The 19,930-nt window shown below is 50.8% G+C and overlaps 1 protein-coding gene across 3 annotated transcripts in view; it reads left to right on the top strand.

The window, feature by feature from the left end:
* Positions 1-19,507, top strand: part of FGF13 (fibroblast growth factor 13) — a 145,175-nt gene extending 125,668 nt beyond the window's left edge. For all 3 annotated transcript variants that reach the window (XM_079318674.1, XM_079318676.1, XM_079318675.1), the window contains 2 exons: positions 17,136-17,334; positions 18,200-19,507. In XM_079318674.1, the coding sequence (XP_079174800.1) occupies positions 17,136-17,334; positions 18,200-18,336 (336 nt within the window). In that variant the 3' untranslated portion in view covers positions 18,337-19,507. The remainder of the gene's footprint in view (positions 1-17,135; positions 17,335-18,199) is intronic.
* The last annotated feature ends 423 nt before the right edge of the window (positions 19,508-19,930 follow it).

Below are 19,930 nucleotides of genomic sequence, written 5' to 3'. Positions count from 1 at the left end.
CCCAGGGTGAGCCCAGGGTGAGCCCAGGATGAGCCCCAGGATGAGCCCAGGGTGAGCCCAGGGTGAGCCCAGGATGAGCCCCAGGATGAGCCCAGGATGAGCCCAGGGTGAGCCCAGGATGAGCGCAGGATGAGCCCAGAATGAGCCCCAGGATGAGCCCCAGGGTGAGCCCAGGATGAGCCCAGGGTGAGCCCCAGGATGAGCCCAGGATGAGCCCAGGATGAGCCCAGGGTGAGCCCAGGGTGAGCCCCAGGATGAGCCCAGGGTGAGCCCCAGGATGAGCCCCAGGGTGAGCCCCAGGGTGAGCCCCAGGATGAGCCCCAGGGTGAGCCCCAGGGTGAGCCCCAGGATGAGCCCTAGGATGAGCCCCAGGATGAGCCCACGGTGAGCCCACGGTGAGCCCCAGGATGAGCCCCAGGGTGAGCCCAGGATGAGCCCAGGATGAGCCCCAGGGTGAGCCCCAGAGTGAGCCCAGGGTGAGCCCAGGATGAGCCCAGGATGAGCCCCAGGGTGAGCCCAGGGTGAGCCCCAGGATGAGCCCAGGATGAGCCCAGGGTGAGCCCCAGGATGAGCCCCAGGGTGAGCCCACGGTGAGCCCACGGTGAGCCCCAGGATGAGCCCCAGGGTGAGCCCAGGATGAGCCCAGGATGAGCCCAGGGTGAGCCCAGGATGAGCCCAGGGTGAGCCCAGGGTGAGCCCCAGGGTGAGCCCAGGATGAGCCCCAGGATGAGCCCAGGGTGAGCCCAGGATGAGCCCAGGATGAGCCCAGGATGAGCCCAGGATGAGCCCCAGGGTGAGCCCCAGAGTGAGCCCAGGGTGAGCCCAGGATGAGCCCCAGGTTGAGCCCAGGGTGAGCCCCAGGATGAGCCCAGGATGAGCCCAGGATGAGCCCCAGGGTGAGCCCCAGAATGAGCCCAGGGTGAGCCCACGGTGAGCCCCAGGGTGAGCCCAGGGTGAGCCCAGGATGAGCCCAGGGTGAGCCCCAGGATGAGCCCAGGATGAGCCCAGGATGAGCCCCAGGATGAGCCCAGGGAGAGCCCAGGGTGAGCCCCAGGGTGAGCCCAGGGTGAGCCCAGGATGAGCCCAGAATGAGCCCAGGGTGAGCCCACGGTGAGCCCCAGGATGAGCCCAGGATGAGCCCAAGGGTGAGCCCCAGAGTGAGCCCCAGAGTGAGCCCAGGGTGAGCCCAGGGTGAGCCCCAGAGTGAGCCCAGGATGAGCCCAAGGGTGAGCCCCAGAGTGAGCCCCAGGGTGAGCCCCAGGGTGAGCCCCAGGATGAGCCCAGGATGAGCCCAGGGTGAGCCCAGGATGAGCCCAGGGTGAGCCCCAGGGTGAGCCCCAGGATGAGCCCAGGGTGAGCCCCAGGGTGAGCCCAGGATGAGCCCAGGGTGAGCCCAGGGTGAGCCCCAGGGTGAGCCCCAGGGTGAGCCCCAGGGTGAGCCCCAGGATGAGCCCAGGATGAGCCCAGGATGAGCCCAGGGTGAGCCCAGGGTGAGCCCCAGGGTGAGCCCCAGGGTGAGCCCAGGGTGAGCCCAGGGTGAGCCCAGGGTGAGCCCCAGGGTGAGCCCAGGATGAGCCCAGGGTGAGCCCAGGGTGAGCCCCAGGATGAGCCCAGGGTGAGCCCCAGGATGAGCCCCAGGGTGAGCCCAGGATGAGCCCCAGGGTGAGTCCAGGGTGAGCCCAGGATGAGCCCCAGAATGAGCCCAGGGTGAGCCCCAGGATGAGCCCCAGGGTGAGCCCAGGGTGAGCCCAGGATGAGCCCCAGGGTGAGCCCAGGGTGAGCCCAGGGTGAGCCCAGCCCTGGCTGCACCCCTGGGACTGCACACTGCCCCTCTGCACTCCTGCTGCTGCCAGCCTGGGGACCCCTCCCTGCCCCTTGGCAGAGCCCCAGAAATGATGTTCTGGAGAATTGATGGGATTTTCAGAGCCCAGAGTGCTCCTCTGGCTTGGCTCTGACCTATGGAGCTGCAGGGGCAGCCCTAAGAGCAGGGATGACAGGGACTCTGTAAAGTCTGAAGTGCATTTTGTTCTGATTGTTTTTATGAGATTTTAAAACACTTTCCATCTCTGTACTTGAATTACTTTTCCATATCAGCAGATGAGTTTACCTGAAAGTGCTTTTTGTACCCGGAGCAGATTTTCTGAGTCACCACTGCCCAGATGTGAGTTGTCCAACTCTGTCCTTATCTCCCTTCCAGGAAATGGGCTGGAACCTGCAGCATCTTATCAGAGCCTGGGTTTTGTGAGAGCAGCAGCTGCTTTTGTGCCTCCTCAGCATTGGGGTCCAGGCACGGGGTGAAGTGGAAACATTTCACCAGCATTTCTGAGCAGGGTGGGATCCCAGAGCTCAGCCCTCCTGCCATCCCTCACCTGGGCACACACACACCTGGGACTGGCACTGCTGCCACAGCAGCCCAGCTCAGGTGGGAGATGGTGCAGGTGGGGAGATGGTGCAGGTGAGGAGGTGCTGCATTTGAGCAGGTGCTGCAGGTGAGCAGGTGCTGCATTTGAGCAGGTGCTGCAGGTGAGGAGGTGCTGCAGGTGCTGCAGGTGAGAGATGGTTCAGGTGAGCAGGTGCTGCAGGTGAGAGATGGTGCAGGTGAGCAGGTGCTGCAGGTGAGCAGATGCTGCAGGTGAGCAGGTGAGGAGGTGCCAGCCCTGGTGGGTGCCCAGCAGGACCCAGGGAGGTGCTGCAGGTGCTGCAGGGGCTCAGGAGGTTCCCCAGGGTTCCCCCACGTTCTGCTCTTGCCCAGCAGCCTCTGTGCCCCACTCAGCACCAGGTCATTCCTTATTCAAAACAACATCTGCTTATCGAGCACTTCCCTTTCTGTCTCCCTGCTTTTGAATGTGTTGTTGTGGTTACAGCAACCAGTCATGCACTTTTCTGAGCCATTAGCTGGTAAAAGCATTTTCTTCTTGCATCAGGAAGTGATCAGGGCTGAGCTCTGAGCTCTGTGCAAGTGCTTTGCTGTGGGGAAGGTGCCCTGTGCTCCCCAGAGAGGCTCTGGGAACCTGTCCTTGCTCACCCTGGCAGGGCCAGGGGTGGCTGCAGGTCTGCAGCTGAGCACTCAGAATGCTGCTCCTGTGCCTTCCCAGTCATAAGAATAAAAATGATCTTTTCCCTGCAAAAGGCCAGGCAGAAAAAGAGATGGAATCAAGAAGTGTTGGAGCTCAGTGCTGTTCAGAAGGGAGAGCTGGACTTTCACTGAGCAGTGCAGGTTGTCACTAAGCTCTTGCTGCTGCTGCCTTCACATCCTCAGTGCCATTAATCTGCTGTGCTTGGAATGGGTGACAGCTCTCAGGAGAGGCTCAGGGGTGCTCTGGCTGTGTGCAGTCTCTGCACAGCAGGGCTGTGCTTCCATCAGGAGAGCAGGTTTCAGCAGAGCTGGCAGAGAGATGGCAGATCCAGGAGGAAAGCTACGAGTCTTATTTCTAAAATTTCTGAGAAAATACTATTATTATGGCTAAAAAAAACCCCCAACATTTCAAAATGGCAATTTCAGTCCTTTGTTGTATAATAGCCTAAATGCAGCATTTTAAGAGTATCAGGAGATGGTTTATAGTATTTTGTGTTATAAAAAGATGCAGGGGTTTGGTGGTTTTTGTACTGACTTGAAACAAGAGCAGGGTCTGTAGTGCTGGTGTTTCCCATGGCACTAAATGTGATTTTCTGGCTCTGGTGATACCTTGCCATGGTGCAGGAAGAGGTGACAGTGACAGTTCTGGGAGCAGCTGGGCAGGGCTGGCAGAGCCCAGAGCTTCTGCACAGTGGGAGAACATCTGGGGGAGCTGTGCCAGATGTGCCTGACAGAGTCCACAACCAGCCCTGCCCTGCTGAGGGATTTGGGAATTTTTGGGGATTTTTGCAGGCAGCAGAGACAGGATGGGCCATGATCCCATTGCTGGGGTGGAGAGCTGGGAGACACTGAACAAGACACACCAAAGGACCTCACATTCTCAATTTAATGAAGATAATCCACCTCATTTGTAAAGGAATTGATTGAATTCCTGGGACAGACAGATCTGTTTTGTGCTGGCAGTGAGGAGCAGAGATTCTTACAGGAACTTACTGGATATTTCACTTTCAGAGCCCATGGAAAGGTCTTGCCCTGTGAGGCAATGCCCAAAAATTCAGAGAGGATCCTATTTTTTTTTTTTTAATTCCCTTCAAAAGGACATTCTTGAAATCCATTGTGAATTCTTGCTTTTGGTAGCAGTCTGAGAATATTTCTAGCTTTCCCTGGTCTTACCCAAATCTGGAACAGAGAAAGACTCAACTGAGTTTGTGGGGAAGTTTGTGCAAGTGATACTGGAAAATCTGGAAAAAACAGGACAGATCTCATCTTTTCTAGGAATAAGCCAGTAAACAGTAAAAGAAATCAAACCACAAATAAAAGTTCTTAAGTTTTGAAAGAGGAGACATTAAAAGAACAGTGTCATCTGTCCCCAATCTTTCCTGTGCTGAAGAACAGATGAAAAAGAAAAATTTCCCTTTTATTTTCCAAATATTATTTCCTTTTATTTCCAAATACAATAAAAATAGGTCATGCCACTTAGTCTGAAACAGGGCACAGTTTCCAAAAATCAGTGCTTCTAATTTGTGTATTTCTTGTGGGTTTTATCACTCAACACCCACATCTCCTAATTATATACACCTCAAATCAAAACTGAATAATAGCTTGCTCATTAAAATCTGTCATGCTGTTAGAAAACATGTCATGGCCCACTCTGTGTGTGCTCTGCCTCCCCAGCCCCTGCCCAGTTCTCTTCTGGCTGGGAGGGGAGGGGGCAGCCCTGGCTGGGCCCCTGCACTGAGCAGGGCAGGGAGGGGCACAGGGATCCACCCATGGGACATCCATGGGGCAGATCCTGTGTGGGATCCCATCTGAGACCCCATTTCAGACACCCCATCACTGATATCCCATGTGGGGTCCCATCTGAGATCCCATTTCAGACACCCCATCACTGATATCCCATGTGGGGTCCCATCTGAGATCCCATTTCAGACACCCCAGCTCTGGGATCCCATCACTGGAATCCCATCTGAGATCCCATCACTGGGATCACATATCTCTGAGATTCCATCTCTGGAATAGATCCCATTTCTGAGATAGATCCCATCTGGGATCCCATCACTGAGATCCCATCTCTGGAATAGATCCCATCTCTGGATCCCATCCCATATCTGAAATCCCATTTCTGGATCCCATCTCTGGACCCCTCTCTGCCCCTCTCCCATCCCTGCAGACATTCTTTCATTACCTGGGAGCTCTCACTCCTCACAGGATTTTTTCCTCCCTGTTTTTATGCTGTTCCACTCTTGTCACTGAGGAGCCTTGGGATGGAGACTTTTATCTCCCCAATATTGGATTTTGCTGGCTGGTGTTGTGGCTGTGCCTGCAGCCTCATTTCCTGCCCTGTGCACACCTGGTTCTGCTGGTTCTGCTGTGGAATTGGCTCCTTGTCACTGCCCTGTCACCCAGGGTGATCAGTTCAATAACGGGGTGTTTGTCAGGGGCTGCTGGAAGGGCTGGTGGACAGAGGAGCCTCCCCATGCAGAGCAGGGTGACCTTGTTATCTCTGCATCCCACCCTTGGCTCTGGGGCTGGACCTCAGCCACAATCCCTCAGGCTCAGATTTATTGCAAAAAAAAAAAAAAACAACCCAAAAAAACCACCAAAGAAACAAAGAGGCTTTTCCTGAAAGCTGAGCAAACACAGACAAAAATGCTAATATTCACTTAATTTAAAAAATAACTTCTTTTTAGCTGTTCTTTCAAAAGTAATTTTGGAGAGCCTGGTGGAGCCAGCAGAGACAGAGGAGCCTGCACTGAGAGCAGCAAGGAGTGTCCTGGCTGGCCAATAAATTCCTCATCAGCCTTGGGCAAAACGTGCCAGAACTGGGTTTTGATTTCCTGCTTTGTGTAAATGCTGCTGTGGGAATCCCATCTGAGCTGGAGGTGCTGCTGGCAGACAGGCTCTGGTGTGGAGGAGCAGCCAGGGGTGAATTTGGGGATGAGCAGAGCAGTCCTGGGCTGAGGCTGCTGCTCTCTGAGCTGCTCCCCAGCTCCAGGCATTTATTTATTCTAAATGCAGGTTTGAGCCTCACATCGCTGCTGCCTGTCTGCCCTGCTCTGCTCCCCTGCTTTCCAGCTGCCTCATGAGTATTTATCATCTTTATCATATTTATTGTTTGATCTGGAGTTTTTTAGGGAGTAGATCCTTCTTGCATGCCTGGGCTATGCCCAGCATACCCAGAAAACTGAAAGTAAAGGAACAACAGCAATGTTGTGAAGATCTGTGACAATGACAGGCTGATTTTGATTTATTTATGTGCTGTGGTAGAAGGTAGCCCAGCAGTGGATTAAGACTTACGAAGGGATAATAAAGCCAACTTAATTTAAATATTTTTTTCTTTCTTTTATAGCAGTGAGAATGGGAATTGGGGGGTTTAAAGGTTTTAAAGCTGTTGTGTTTGCATCCCTGTCTGTGTGCCTGTGTTGTCACAGTGGGTTATTTGTAATCACTGCTCCTTATGCAGATTTTAGAGGTTTCATATTAAAACCCAATGTGAACTAGTCTATGCATCATTCAATTCTTAGGTTATAAGCACTTTTTATATATAAATCACATTATTTAAAAATCCAGTAGCACCCAGTAACGAGGTGGCTGCACTTCCATCACCAGACACTGTTTTATTTACTCTCTACTTTGTCCAGATATAAGATTTTAAATATATCAGTTTTCTTTCTCAGGCTGAAGTTTGTGGGAAAGTTCCAGCTCTTCTTGCTGCTATTATTTCAAATTATTAGACTCAGAAAACACTTTATTTTGCCCACTAAGCCAGAGACTTGCTATGGCACTTTCTGGAGTCTCCATAACACCTGAGACAAGAAATTTTCATTTGCTCTGAGTTCAGTTTGTGTTTTGCCCTTGCAGTGGGGAAGAGTTTGACTGTGGCCTGAGCTTCTGTAAATCTCTCTTAGCAGACACCCATAAAAACACATTAGGATCTGGCAGATAAGGCTTTCCCCAAATGAGTTTGCTTTGAGCAATAGAGCTAGGGTGGAATATTCTGGTTTTTTTCCCTGGGACAGTTGTGGCCAAGAGAAGAGAGTGGCAGCAGAGGGGCAGGGAGGGTGGCCCTGCCCTGGCACTCGTGGGCTTTGCCTCTGCTCCCAGGGGGAATATTTTGCTTGTCTGGTTGAGCTCTCAGAGAATGCAGATTTGTCACTGGCAGCTGGAGGAGCTTGATGGTGGAAGAACAAAGTAGGAATTTATAATGTGCATATAATTGTAAAGAGAAGGATTTTTTTAGTGGGAGATCAGCAGCAGTGCAGAGTAATAATCATCTTAAAGGGTGACTCTCTAGAATTAGTTGTTATTTTGCTGGAGTCCTTTGAAATGGTTTCCATACTATGTAATTATCTTAAATTTTAAGTGCTTCCTGCAGTGATAATGTGTGCATTTTTGCATTCTTATGTAAATGCTTCAGCAGTTCCCAGTGTTGAGTTGGAAATGCCATTCAGAAACAGGTAATGGCTTTGCACAATCTAGGGGAAGAAATTCATCTTTTTCCTCCTCATCAGTTCCAGTTTCATTCTGGGCTTTCCTGCTGTTTGCAGCTCTGGCAGCAGCTGCTCTGCAGTGACAAACACCCAGGGGTGGCAGCCACAGGAGCTGGAGATGAGACAGGGGACAGCAAAGTGTGACCTGCAGGGAGAGAGGGGTCAGTGTGCAGAGCCAGAGTCCCAGAGGCACCAGGAGTGTCCCAAGGCCCTGCAGGGCAGGTCTGGGACAGGGACAGGGACAGGGGGAGAGGCAGGGTGGGGCTCACCTGTGCCTCACCTGTGCCTCACCTTGAGCCTCACCTGTGCCTCACCTGTGCCTCACCTGTGCCTCACCTGTGCCTCACCTGGTGCCTCACCTGGTGCCTCACCTGGTGCCTTGGGCTTGCTCTGCCCTCCCCTGGCTGCCTGCAGACAGCAAACAGGGAATTACATGGGATGGAAACAGAGAGCCCCAGCTCAGGGCAGAGCTGAGCCAAGGAGTTCAGATACCCCCAAAAAAACCAGAGCAGGAGTTTGCAAACTGCCCCTGGGGCTGGCAGACCCTCCTGCCACACAGCACAGCAGGTCATCAGGGCTTGGGCTGAGCTGAGCTTAAATCCTGCTGGGGCACAGACACAAGGCTGAGCTGGGGAATCAGTGCTCACATCACCCACCCTGTGCATGGTCCAGGGACAGAGACTGCACCCAAACCTCCCAAATCCTTCCAGGGAGCTCCCTGTCTGCTCACCAGGCAACACTGTCAGGAAGGAGGTGGAGATATGAGATGAGATGGAGATGGAAGTGGAAATGGAAGTGGAAATGGAAATGGAAATGGAAGTGGAAATGGAAATGGAAGTGGAAATGGAAATGGAAGTGGAAATGGAAATGGAAATGGAAATGGAGATGGTTCTCTGACTCAGATTCTCGGGAAGCTGAGACATTTGCAGAAGTCTAAGTCATGCCTGTGGTTGGATTTTGTGTTTTTGTGGTTTGTGCACTGTCAGAGAGCTCTGCTGTTGAAATGTGATAGTTCAGGGACTGCAGTATTTGGTTCCTGGAGCAAGTGTCCCACAGCATTCCCAGAAACCTGTGATTGCAGCCCAGGCTATCTTGGGGTAAGGTTTAAATTGCACCTCCCAGAGACATTTGGGTGCCTTCCAGGTTTAAATTAGCTTTGCAAGTGTTTTACCAGGGACATGTTTCTGTGCTGCTTAGACAACAGTGGTGTGTCCCCAGAGTCTGGCTCCAGAGTCATCCTGTCCCAGCCAGGGCAGCAGGGAGAGCTTGGCACTGCCCTGGGCTGTGGCAGAGAGAAACCAGAGCTCTGGGAGCTCCTGAGCTCAGCTGGCTCGGGGCACTGGGCTGTTTGCTGCTGCTGGGGACACATGCTGGACAGCTCCCCCCAAAATCAAAATGCTTCCAAACCATGGATGTGATTTCCAGAGGGAAATGTGGCTTGTTCTCTGCAGGGTCCCTCCCTGGGGGGGGTCTTCACCTGCTGAATCCAGCGTGTCCCAGCAGAGCATCAGCTCCTCTCCCTGGGTAACCCTTCACTATCTTGGCACTGCAGTTTTTCCATCTGGAACCTCTCAGATCTCACAGTTAGCTGGGCTGCAGGCATGGCCTGGCTCTGGCAGCCTGCTGAGCTCTGAGGAGCATCCACCCAGGAGTGAATGAATCTCAGTAAATCCAGCTCATTGAACAGTCTCATTGTGCTTTGGCCAGACAGGGGCTGGTTTGCTCAGGATGGAGCTGACCACTTCTTCAACCTGCAACATTATTACTATTATTATTATTATTGTTATTATTGTTGTCATTATCATTATAATATCATTATCATTATCATATCATTATAATTATAATTATCATTATCATTACTATGCTCAGTTTTTATATTTACACTTTGTAGTAAGCAGGTGAGCTGAATGCATAGTGCCAAATATCAAATATCCTGGTTTCTTAAAGCAAGGTGCCTGTGTCTGTGCAGGCTGCCTGAACATCAGGGGCAAACCAAAGCAGAAAAGGCATGGGAAATATCAGCCTTGGCTAAAATGCATTTTGGCTGAGGTTCTGAAGGAGTCACTGCTCTTGTTGAGTGCAGTGGCACTGTCATTATCCATATTAACAACTGTGCTTGCAGTGTAATGCTTCAGAATAAAAGACTAATGAATAGGCCTGTTATTTTGGGTTTATTTTTCAGAATACAACCCCAGTCCAGCCCTGCATGCAGTACCTGACAGGGTTCCCAGGGGCTCCCAGTCCCTTGGCAGTGCTGGGAGCAGCCAGGCAGGAGCCTGTGGGATGTGCTCTGGGATTATTCCTGCTCCTGCAGCTCCTGCTGTCATTTACCAGGAGCAGAGAGGCTCCTCCAGCAGCCTGTGAGCTCTGCCCTGCTGCAGAGCTGCTGTTGGCAGGGCAGGGTTGGAGCAGCTGCCCACCCTGTGACAGTGACAGTGACAGTGACAGTGACAGTGCATTCCTGGCTGCAGTGAGCTCTGCTGCCCACCCTGTGACAGTGACAGTGACAGTGACAGTGACAGTGACAGTGCATTCCTGGCTGCAGTGAGCTCTGCTGCCCACCCTGTGACAGTGACAGTGACAGTGACAGTGACAGTGACAGTGGCAGTGCAGTGCTGGGTGCAGTGAGCTCTGCTGCCCACCCTGTGACAGTGACAGTGACAGTGACAGTGGCAGTGGCAGTGCATTCCTGGCTGCAGTGAGCTCTGCTGCCCACCCTGTGACAGTGACAGTGGCAGTGACAGTGACAGTGACAGTGCATTCCTGGGTGCAGTGAGCTCTGCTTCCCACCCAGTGACAGTGACAGTGACAGTGACAGTGACAGTGGCAGTGCATTCCTGGCTGCAGTGAGCTCTGCTGCCCACCCTGTGACAGTGACAGTGACAGTGACAGTGACAGTGACAGTGGCAGTGCATTCCTGGCTGCAGTGAGCTCTGCTGCCCACCCTGTGACAGTGACAGTGACAGTGACAGTGACAGTGACAGTGGCAGTGCATTCCTGGCTGCAGTGAGCTCTGCTCCATCCCAGGCAGTGCCACCCTGCCCTCAGCCTGGGTGGGCTCACAGCTGGGACTGGGCAGGGGGTGAGGCTGGCTGCTCTAGCAGAGGATTGACCCCCACACTTCAAAGGGATTTTCTCCAACTCAAATCTGCTCTTTTTTAAAAAGCACACACTCAAACCACACCCTTCAGTTGAGGACATTCTGCTCAACAGCTGTGCTGGAGGGATTTGACAATACCAGGGTTTGATGGCAATTATAACTGCTGGAAATCTGATTGCAGTGTCTGGCAGGTTATCTCTGCAATAATGGATTTATTATAAAATAGATTGCTTGGCATCTTTGGGGCTCTCTGCTCTAGTTCTGGGGAGAAAGCTGTTCCAGCTGCTTTTTGCATCTTCCTCCCTTCCTTTAATATTTGAGCTTGGGTACACTGACTAATCAGAAATCAGAAATGAGGGTCAGAAATACCATCAAACTGGACTATATTTATCAGAGACACTTAAAAGATAGAGAACTTTTCTACAAATGCCCAATAGGGAGGTTGAGCAAAAAAGTCCATTTTACTTTGTCACAAGACAAGTGACTGAAAGTATCTTACCTCTGTTATGCAACTCAGTGGTGCAGCCTCTTCTGAAATGTTGTTTCAGTTTCGGAAATGATAGAGGAAAAAAAAAAAAAAAAGAAAGAATTCAGTGAAGGGTATTGAAAATTATTAAAGGCACCGAGAACCTTTCATATGGGAAGAGATTAAAAAAGATTAGGCCAGCTTAGTTAAGGCAAGAGATGGATAAGCAGAGGCAGGGTGGGAGATGTGGGGTAATGGATGGCACAGGAGAGACACACTGAGCACTTTGTGTTCTGCCTTCCAAAATTAACAGCTGAGACAAGAAAGCTGTAAAAAAAAAACCAAAACAAAAAAGACAAGGAGTGTGCTTATGATAAAAAATAACAAGAGACACATTTAAAATGTTTTCTGCAGCGCTGGATTCACCTGTGGCAGGGAGCAGAGATAATGAGCTGGGGAGGGTTGTGAGGAGGGCTGGCTGCTCTGGGCAGGGCTGGGAGGAAAGGGATTCCCTGGGGGTCCCAGGGGAGCAGCTCTCAGCAGGGCTGGGATGGGGCTGCAGCTGCAGGAATTCCCAGGGTGCAAGCACAGGATGTGTTGAAGCACAGCTGAGTTCCCTCCCAGTGGTGCAGGAGGCAGGAGCTGGGCTGGGCTGGAGCCCCTGTCCTCACACCTGGGAATTGTGTCAGAGCTGTGCCTGACATCTCACATGGACCCCTGGGCACCTGCAGATCCCTGAACCCAGGGCAGCTTCTCCCCAGCAGGACTGATCCCTCTGCAGGATCAGAGGAGCTCCTGATTTCTGTGTGCACCAAGTGAAGCATCACCAAGAGACAGGGCAACAGTAATGGGATTATTCCTGTCCCAGTGAAACCCAGCATTGTTCCCAGCCACTGAGTCCCTTCCCTGGGCTCCTCTGCAGCACATCCTGCAGGGCAGAGCCCTGGGAACAGCTGGGAACAGCTGGGAACAGCTGGCTCTAAATGCCCCTTAAAAACCTGGCACACATGGCCTGGGGACCTTGGCACCACTGAGTCACTGGTGGGGGCAGGAAAAGAAAAGCTCACAGATCAGAATGGCTGTAGTTGTAATTAATATGTTTTTATTCACACCTCAGAATGGCTGTATTTGTAATTAATATGTTTTTATTCACACCTCAGAATGGCTGTAGCTGTAATTAATATGTTTTTATTCACACCTCAGAATCTCTGTAATTTATGTTTTTACTTCCCTTCAGTGTGTCCCTTTTCCCCTGAATTTGTGTGTTTGGTTTGCTGTGCAAAGGAGCAGTGTCAAGGGAATCATTACAGGATTTTTCAGTGCTTTTCTGATGGATTCAGAGAATATTAGTGACAACCTGAAACCCTTCCCTGCAGATCCTGGTTATCCAGCTGTTCCCTGGGCTCCACTCTCCTCTTCACAGGAACTTTGCACTAAATAATTTTACATGCCACTGACAGTCTGTGTTTCCCTTGATAAATTCCTGTTTATTGCACTGGCAAGAAGGAAAATCCATTCTGTGCAGATTTTTGGGATCACTCTCCAGAACACTTTGCCTCCCTCTCTCTCCTGTCATTAAGTTGTTTTCCTGAATAAGTTCAGTGTCTCTTCTCTATATAATTTTTGATGTAATTGAAGTGAACTCCAGGGGATTTTTTTCACAGCCCCTTGTTATGGAATTTGTCAGGTCCAGCCACAGTTCCATGGTCAGACACCCCAGAGGAGTGTGCAACATCACAGGGTCCCCAAAATCCTGCACTCAGCTAAAATGGGGTTGGAACCTGCCTGTGACAGTGCCAGATGTGACCCAAATTCTTTTTAATTTCAGTTTCCCATGGCTGCAGCAAAGGCTTTGGGTGGCTCAGGAATTCCCAGCTCCTGCAGACTTCTCAAAGCTGCAATTCCTGGTTTTATCAAAGCTGGAGAATTTCCATCCTGTGCTGTTGACACCACTGCACCTCACAGGGTGATGGTCCAGAGGATGCACCTGGAGCTTCCCATGCCAGGATGGAGAAAATCAATCCCTGTTAATGAAGAAGGGCAGGCTCACTGGTGCAGAAAATCACCACTCTGCAGCCTTAACGAGGCTCCTTCAAAAATTCATGATCATAAAATGGAATCCTGGGCTGCATCATAGTTCTGAAAGAAATTGGGATATGGAGGGAAAAAAAATCCAACTTTCATTAAGTGGAGAAAATAAAGGAGAAATCCCATAGGCAGAGTAGCCATTGATCACAAGGAAAATAATTACATGCTCAAAATATCAGAACATTTTCCAGGTTTCCCAAGTACACAATACTTTCCTTGAATACTTTTCAAAGTTAATTTTTCTTTGCTTGCTGTTTACTCATGCCTCTAGCACTGAGTCCACCTGGACAAAAGCTGGGATTGTTCTCTTAAACTGCTGTAGGATTTTCAACCTGTGGTGAGGGAAACATTGAACAAAGCCACTCTTGACCTGAGGATTTGGTGATTGCCTGGTGATGGTGTGCACAGGGCAGAGTGAGAGTGCAGCAAATGGAGTGCAGGACCATGCCAGGAGAGGCTGCAGATCATTAACCCTCAGCTCATTAACCCTCAGCTCATTAACCCCTTCACTCATTAACCCCTTCAGCTCATTAACCCCTTCCCTGCAGCAGCCTTGCCCTCCTCGGCCTGTGGGGAGCCTGAATTCTGCACCACAGCATGGGGAGCACAGAATAATGAACATTTTTCCTGCAGTGTGGGTGGGTGTGCTGCTGCTAATTGGAGGGGTTTGGCCTTCAGATGTGTCTTCTGCACAAATAGAGCAGGAAGAATTCCAGATTGGCTTTGGTGATATTTTAGCTTTCAGGCTTGGCATTCTGTAATGCAGCCTGAATTATTTTAGATATAATCTAGTTCAGCTGCCTGGAAATGCAGCTACTCCAAGTGTCTGCCACGAGCCTTTTTTCCATATTGTTATACAGCAAATAATTATTTTTTGGTTGTTTCTCACATAGTGCAGGTGCAGGTGTGTTGCTGAAGGAGCCTTTCAGCATTCAGCTGGTCCCAGATCCAGCAGCCCTGGCAGTTCATGCTGCTGCTCCTGAGGCTGCCCCAGCTGCAGGGAATCCAGAGCTGCCTTGGCACTGTCACCTTCCCTTCACTCACAGGGAGGGGCTGTCAGGGGCTCCAGTGGCTTCACTGTCATTTGGTGCCATCAGAGTGACCTTTGAGGGGAGCACAATGGAAATACTGGACATTTCTGTCTCACTGAAATAGCTGTTTTCATGTTTGGTGTGATAATGGATCCATAACACTGGACTTTCCAGAACTCATTTGCATTGTTTTCATTGTGAGGATGGACTGACAGGACAGCTGAGAGAGGAAAAAACTGTCCCTAGAATTCAAGACTGGTGTTTGTAAATTTTCCATAGGAAGGGTTTGTCCCAGGGGCCACTCTGCAGCTCCTGCTCTGCCCTGACCCTGCCCTGCTGTGCTCAGGGAACTCCTGTGCTCACCTGGGCTGCACTGGCCAAGCTCAGGAAAGTCCATTTTCATGGAAAACCCCCAAGCTCCATTCCTTACTGAGTGTGCCATGGAGAGGGGTCTGTTCTGTGTCCAGAGCATCCAGCCCCTGGAGCCCCTGCAGGATCTGGGGTGCTCCAGGATGGATTTCCTGGGATTTTCCAGGATGGATTTCCTGGGATTTCCAGGATGGATTTCCCTGGGGTGCTCTGGGGGTGGCAGGTTGGATAGTCCAGGAGGAATTTTTCAGGATGGATTTTTCTGGGATGCTCTGGGAATGGCAGGCTGGGTGTTCCAGGGATGGATTTCCAGGATGGGTTTCCCTGGGATTTCCAGGATGGATTTCCCTGGGGTGCTCTGGGAATGGCAGGCTGGGTGTTCCAGGGAGGATTTTCCAGGATGGATTTCCTGGGATTTCCAGGATGGATTTCCCTGGGCTGCACTTGCAGCTCCTCAGCTGCACTGCCAGGGGCACAGCATTTCAGGAGAGCCAAGGAGAAGCAGGAGTGAGGGAAGGAAGAGTTCGGTGTCTTTCCTCCTGTCCTCCCTTTCTGTCCCTCTGGGCTGCTGCTCGTTCTGAGGTGAATTTGCTTCCTGAGGGCTCCAGAGGAAATGTTCTGCTTCTGTTTGCAGTCTGACCCTCTGCTGCTGTGTACAAGTGTGCCTTTTGTACCCAAACCAGCTCCAAATTACTGTACATAAACCATCATCTGCCAGTGGGAGCACTGTGCTTTTCCATTTTGCTGCTAATTGGATGATGCCCTGCAATGGTCTTTGTTACCATGGCTGTGCTGGGCAGGGAGCAGGGAGGGAAGGCTTTGATGCAGGAATCTTACAAAAATGCGGTGACTGTCCCCATTTGACAGCAATTGAAACCAATTGTCAATTAACTAAATAACAACCAATTAACTCAAAGGAAAAAAAAAAAAGAGGAAAATTGCTTGCTTCACATTCTTTGTTGAAGCAAATGCCAGTCAGAGAATGGGAGCTTTTTCTTTCTTTTATAAAGACAAAATGGCAAAAGATGTGCAGAAAATGCAGTGGTGGGTTTCTTTTTTTTCCCCAACACCATCCTTTTCTCACATGAGAATATTTTAGAAACTAGATAAGAATATCTTAAGCTCCTGAGACATTTAATTTCCTGGGATATTTTAAAATCAAAATTACAATGATTATACAAGCACCATTTTTCCTCCTTTCTCTCAGGCCTCTGCAGGGCACTGTGAGCACAGGGACAGCAAACATCTGGCTGCTCTGGGGTGCAGTGACAGGAACAGTGGGATGTTAACATCTGCAGGGCCACACCAAGCCCTTCCTCTGCATGTTTTAGGGGCTTTCAGAACCCACAGGTGAGATGCTGTCAGGAGCTGTCACATTCCCAGGGCTCTGGGAGGGGCTGATGCTGCTGTAAGAGCCTGTCCCCTGTCTGTGGCTGATTTTACAGCAGGACAGGGGCTCTGGGTCCCTCAGGGCACTGCACAGGGACAGCAGAACAGCAGGGACAGGCACAACAGGGACAGCCAGAATAGGGACAGGCAGAACAGGGACAGTCAGAACAGGGACAGTCAGAACAGGGACAGCAGAACAGGGACAGTCAGAATAGGGACAGTCAGAATAGGGACAGCAGAACAGGGACAGTCAGAACAGGGACAGTCACAATAGGGACAGTCAGAACAGGGACAGTCAGAACAGGGACAGCAGAACAGGGACAGGCAGAACAGGGACAGCAGAACAGGGACAGTCAGAATAGGGACAGTCAGAATAGGGACAGCAGAACAGGGACAGTCAGAACAGGGACAGTCACAATAGGGACAGTCAGAACAGGGACAGTCAGAACAGGGACAGCTGAACAGGGACAGGCAGAACAGGGACAGCAGAACAGGGACAGTCAGAATAGGGACAGGCAGAACAGGGACAGCAGAACAGGGACAGCCAGAATAGGGACAGTCAGAACAGGGACAGTCAGAACAGGGACAGCAGAACAGGGACAGCCAGAATAGGGACAGTCAGAACAGGGACAGTCAGAACAGGGACAGCCAGAACAGGGACAGCAGAACAGGGACAGTCAGAATAGGGACAGGCAGAATAGGGACAGTCAGAACAGGGACAGCAGAACAGGGACAGTCAGAATAGGGACAGTCAGAACAGGGACAGCCAGAACAGGGACAGCAGAACAGGGACAGGCAGAACAGGAACAGTCAGAACAGGGACAGCAACAGGGGTCAGGGCTCTGTGCCTGCTGATCTCCATTAGCTGCAGCAATCAATAAACCTTCACTCAGATTTTTACTCATTGTTCAGAAAGATCTCATTATGTTCTACTTGGAACTGCTCACAGCATCATTTCACAGGTTTCAAATCGTGTTACTCTGCTGTTAATACTTTCAGGGCCCATGTTTCATAGCTGAGGATGAGAGGTATATTCTAACTTTCACAAAGCAATGATACTGGATGCTGTTTCATTAACTGCTCCGAGATTCAGCCCTTCAGGTACTGATCTGTTGCTTTCTTACAGGAACATTTTACACCTGAATGCAAGTTCAAAGAATCAGTATTTGAGAACTACTATGTGACATATTCCTCCATGATCTACAGACAGCAGCAGTCTGGCCGGGGCTGGTATTTGGGTCTTAACAAAGAAGGAGAAATAATGAAAGGAAACCACGTGAAGAAAAACAAACCTGCAGCACACTTTCTTCCAAAACCCTTAAAAGGTAATGGCTTGGTTTGCCCATGGGTCTGGTGTGGTGTGTTTAGCTCTGTGTGTGTGTGTGTGATGGGCCCAGCTGTGCTGTGCCAGCACTGTCATGGTCTGTGACCTGGGGATTGTCAAGCACAGCTCAGACAGGTCAGTCACAGCTGCTCAGAGCAGCCTGTGCTCTGAGGAAATGCAGACTGTGGTCAGCCCAGGCAGTGGGAGTGCCCTGGGGAGGGCTGAGAGGGAGCAGTGGTTTCCCTGTGTGAAATGCCAGGGGAGCCCAGAGGGGCTCGGGGAGGGCTGGGAATGGGAGAGCGTTCCTTGCCCTGGGTTTGAGTCCCTGTCAGTGCACACAGCTGGCTGAGCCATCCCAGGGTGTGCAGCTGGCTTTGCCCCAGCCCATTCCAGCTGTGCCAGCTGTGCTGACTCTGCTCCCAGCTGTGCAGCTGTGCCGACCCCGCTCCCCAGCTGTGCAGCTGTGCTGACCCCGCTCCCCAGCTGTGCTGACTCTGCTCTCCAGCTGTTCCAGCTGTGCTGACTCTGCTCCCAGCTGTGCAGCTGTGCTGACCCCGCTCCCCAGCTGTGCAGCTGTGCTGACCCCGCTCCCCAGCTGTGCTGACCCCGCTCTCCAGCTGTGCAGCTGTGCTGACTCTGCTCCCAGCTGTGCAGCTGTGCTGACCCCGCTCCCCAGCTGTGCTGACTCTGCTCCCAGCTGTTCCAGCTGTGCTGACTCTGCTCCCAGCTGTGCAGCTGTGCTGACTCTGCTCCCAGCTGTTCCAGCTGTGCTGACCCCGCTCCCCAGCTGTGCTGACCCCGCTCCCCAGCTGTGCTGACTCTGCTCCCAGCTGTTCCAGCTGTGCTGACTCTGCTCTCTCTTGCAGTGGCCATGTACAAGGAGCCCTCCCTGCACGACCTGACCGAGTTCTCGCGCTCGGGCAGCGGGACCCCGACCAAGAGCCGCAGCGTCTCGGGGGTGCTCAACGGGGGCAAGTCCCTGAGCCAGAACGAGTCCACGTAGCCAGGCCAGCCCAGGCCCTGGCAGAGCAGACTCTGGGTGCTCCTCATCCCCACTCAGCCCTCCCTCCTGGGCGCCAGGAGGCTCTGGCCGTGCCGGGCTGAGCCCGGCACAGAGTTCCTGCAGCCCCAGCGGGAGCGGCAGCGCTGCAGGAGCTCGGGAGGAGCTGCCCAGCTCTTCTCTCCCCCTTCTCTCTCTCTTTCTCTCTCTCCCCTGTGCTTGGTGGAAAACAAAACAAAAACGTTTCGCAGCGTTCACTGCTGATAAGAATTTGCTTTCCAACTCAGAAAAAGACCACTTTTGCTCTTCAAAGGAAATTTTAATGCTTGTATGTTTTATAGGGGCAAACGAAAAACAAATATGTAAACTCTGTTGTTTCCTTGGCTTACAGTTTTATATCTAAGGCTTGATAAAAAAAAAAAATGTTTCCTTTAATTTGGAATAGTGCAACTTTTTGATTTCTGAACTCCAATGGGTCTTTAAAGCTGTGTCTTTAAAAAAATAATTCAAAATTCAGGGTTGGAACTGAGAGTTGGTGTCTCAGGCTCAAGCAAACAGCATTCTTGTGGTTTTAAACACAACGAAATATAAATTTTTATAGATTTGTAGTTTCTGGTAAAGTTCTTGTGCTAACCCCAGTCTGTAGGAACTGAGCTGTTTTGTTATCCCAAGTGGACGTTAACAGAAAGGGATAAAATTATCCTCCAGTGTAGATTTCTCTTAATTCCATTTTGTGTGTCATGTTAAACTATCGTTGTGGCTTCTTTTCTAAAGACAGAAACTGTGGAATTAAGGTGACTTAATTTTTTATAAGAAACGTCTTCTTTGTAAAAGTCCTTTCACTGTAAGGGGCACGTGAGTGTTGTGTAGGAGGGAGCGTTAGGACAGGTTACCCCTGAACAACTTATACTTATACAAGCTATTGGAAACAATCGTTTAAAAATGTAGTTAGGTTTCCATTTAGGCCATCATGTCTGTTGCATGGGAGAAAGTTGGAATATTGGCATAGAGTTGCATGATGTGTAAGATTTTGTGCATTAATCATCGTTGGATTCTGTGCTCCAAACCTGAATTAGTTCTGTACAGGCAGCTTCCTGCCTGCTGCAAAAAGAGTTGTTTATTATTTGTTGTATACACAACCATGCACTGAATAAACTATTTATATTAAGATGTACTTTTTAAAAAAGCTTGTTTGATTATATGCTGTACATCCATGATTAATTTAAAGGGAAAAGGGTTGGCAATTAAATTATGAAGTTACAAAAGATGCTGTAATTAATGTTGAAAATCTTTCTGTGTGACGGTCGTTCCTGTAACCAGACGAGCAGAAATTCCCCCTTTGCCTCTGGGCACTGTCAGGGCTGAGGGGGGGAAGGGGATTGTTCCAGGTCAGGTTTGTTCTTCATGGAAAGGTCAGGGAGGAGCTCTGGCCTCTCACAGGGCTCAGGCTCCCGTGGCCCTTTGCTTGGGGTGAGGAAGGTGAGGCACAGAAATCCTTCAAAAACTGCAGATGTGCTCGTGATTGCTCCAGGGGTTCTGGTAACTCAGAGGGTCTGGGTCATCCCTTCAGCCAAAGGTGGGAGCATTTTCATAAACC

The sequence above is a fragment of the Erithacus rubecula genome (genome assembly GCF_903797595.1).
Source record: "Erithacus rubecula genome assembly, chromosome: 15".
In the NCBI taxonomy this organism is placed as follows: domain Eukaryota; kingdom Metazoa; phylum Chordata; class Aves; order Passeriformes; family Muscicapidae; genus Erithacus; species Erithacus rubecula.
This window is presented reverse-complemented; position numbering and strand designations above follow the sequence as displayed.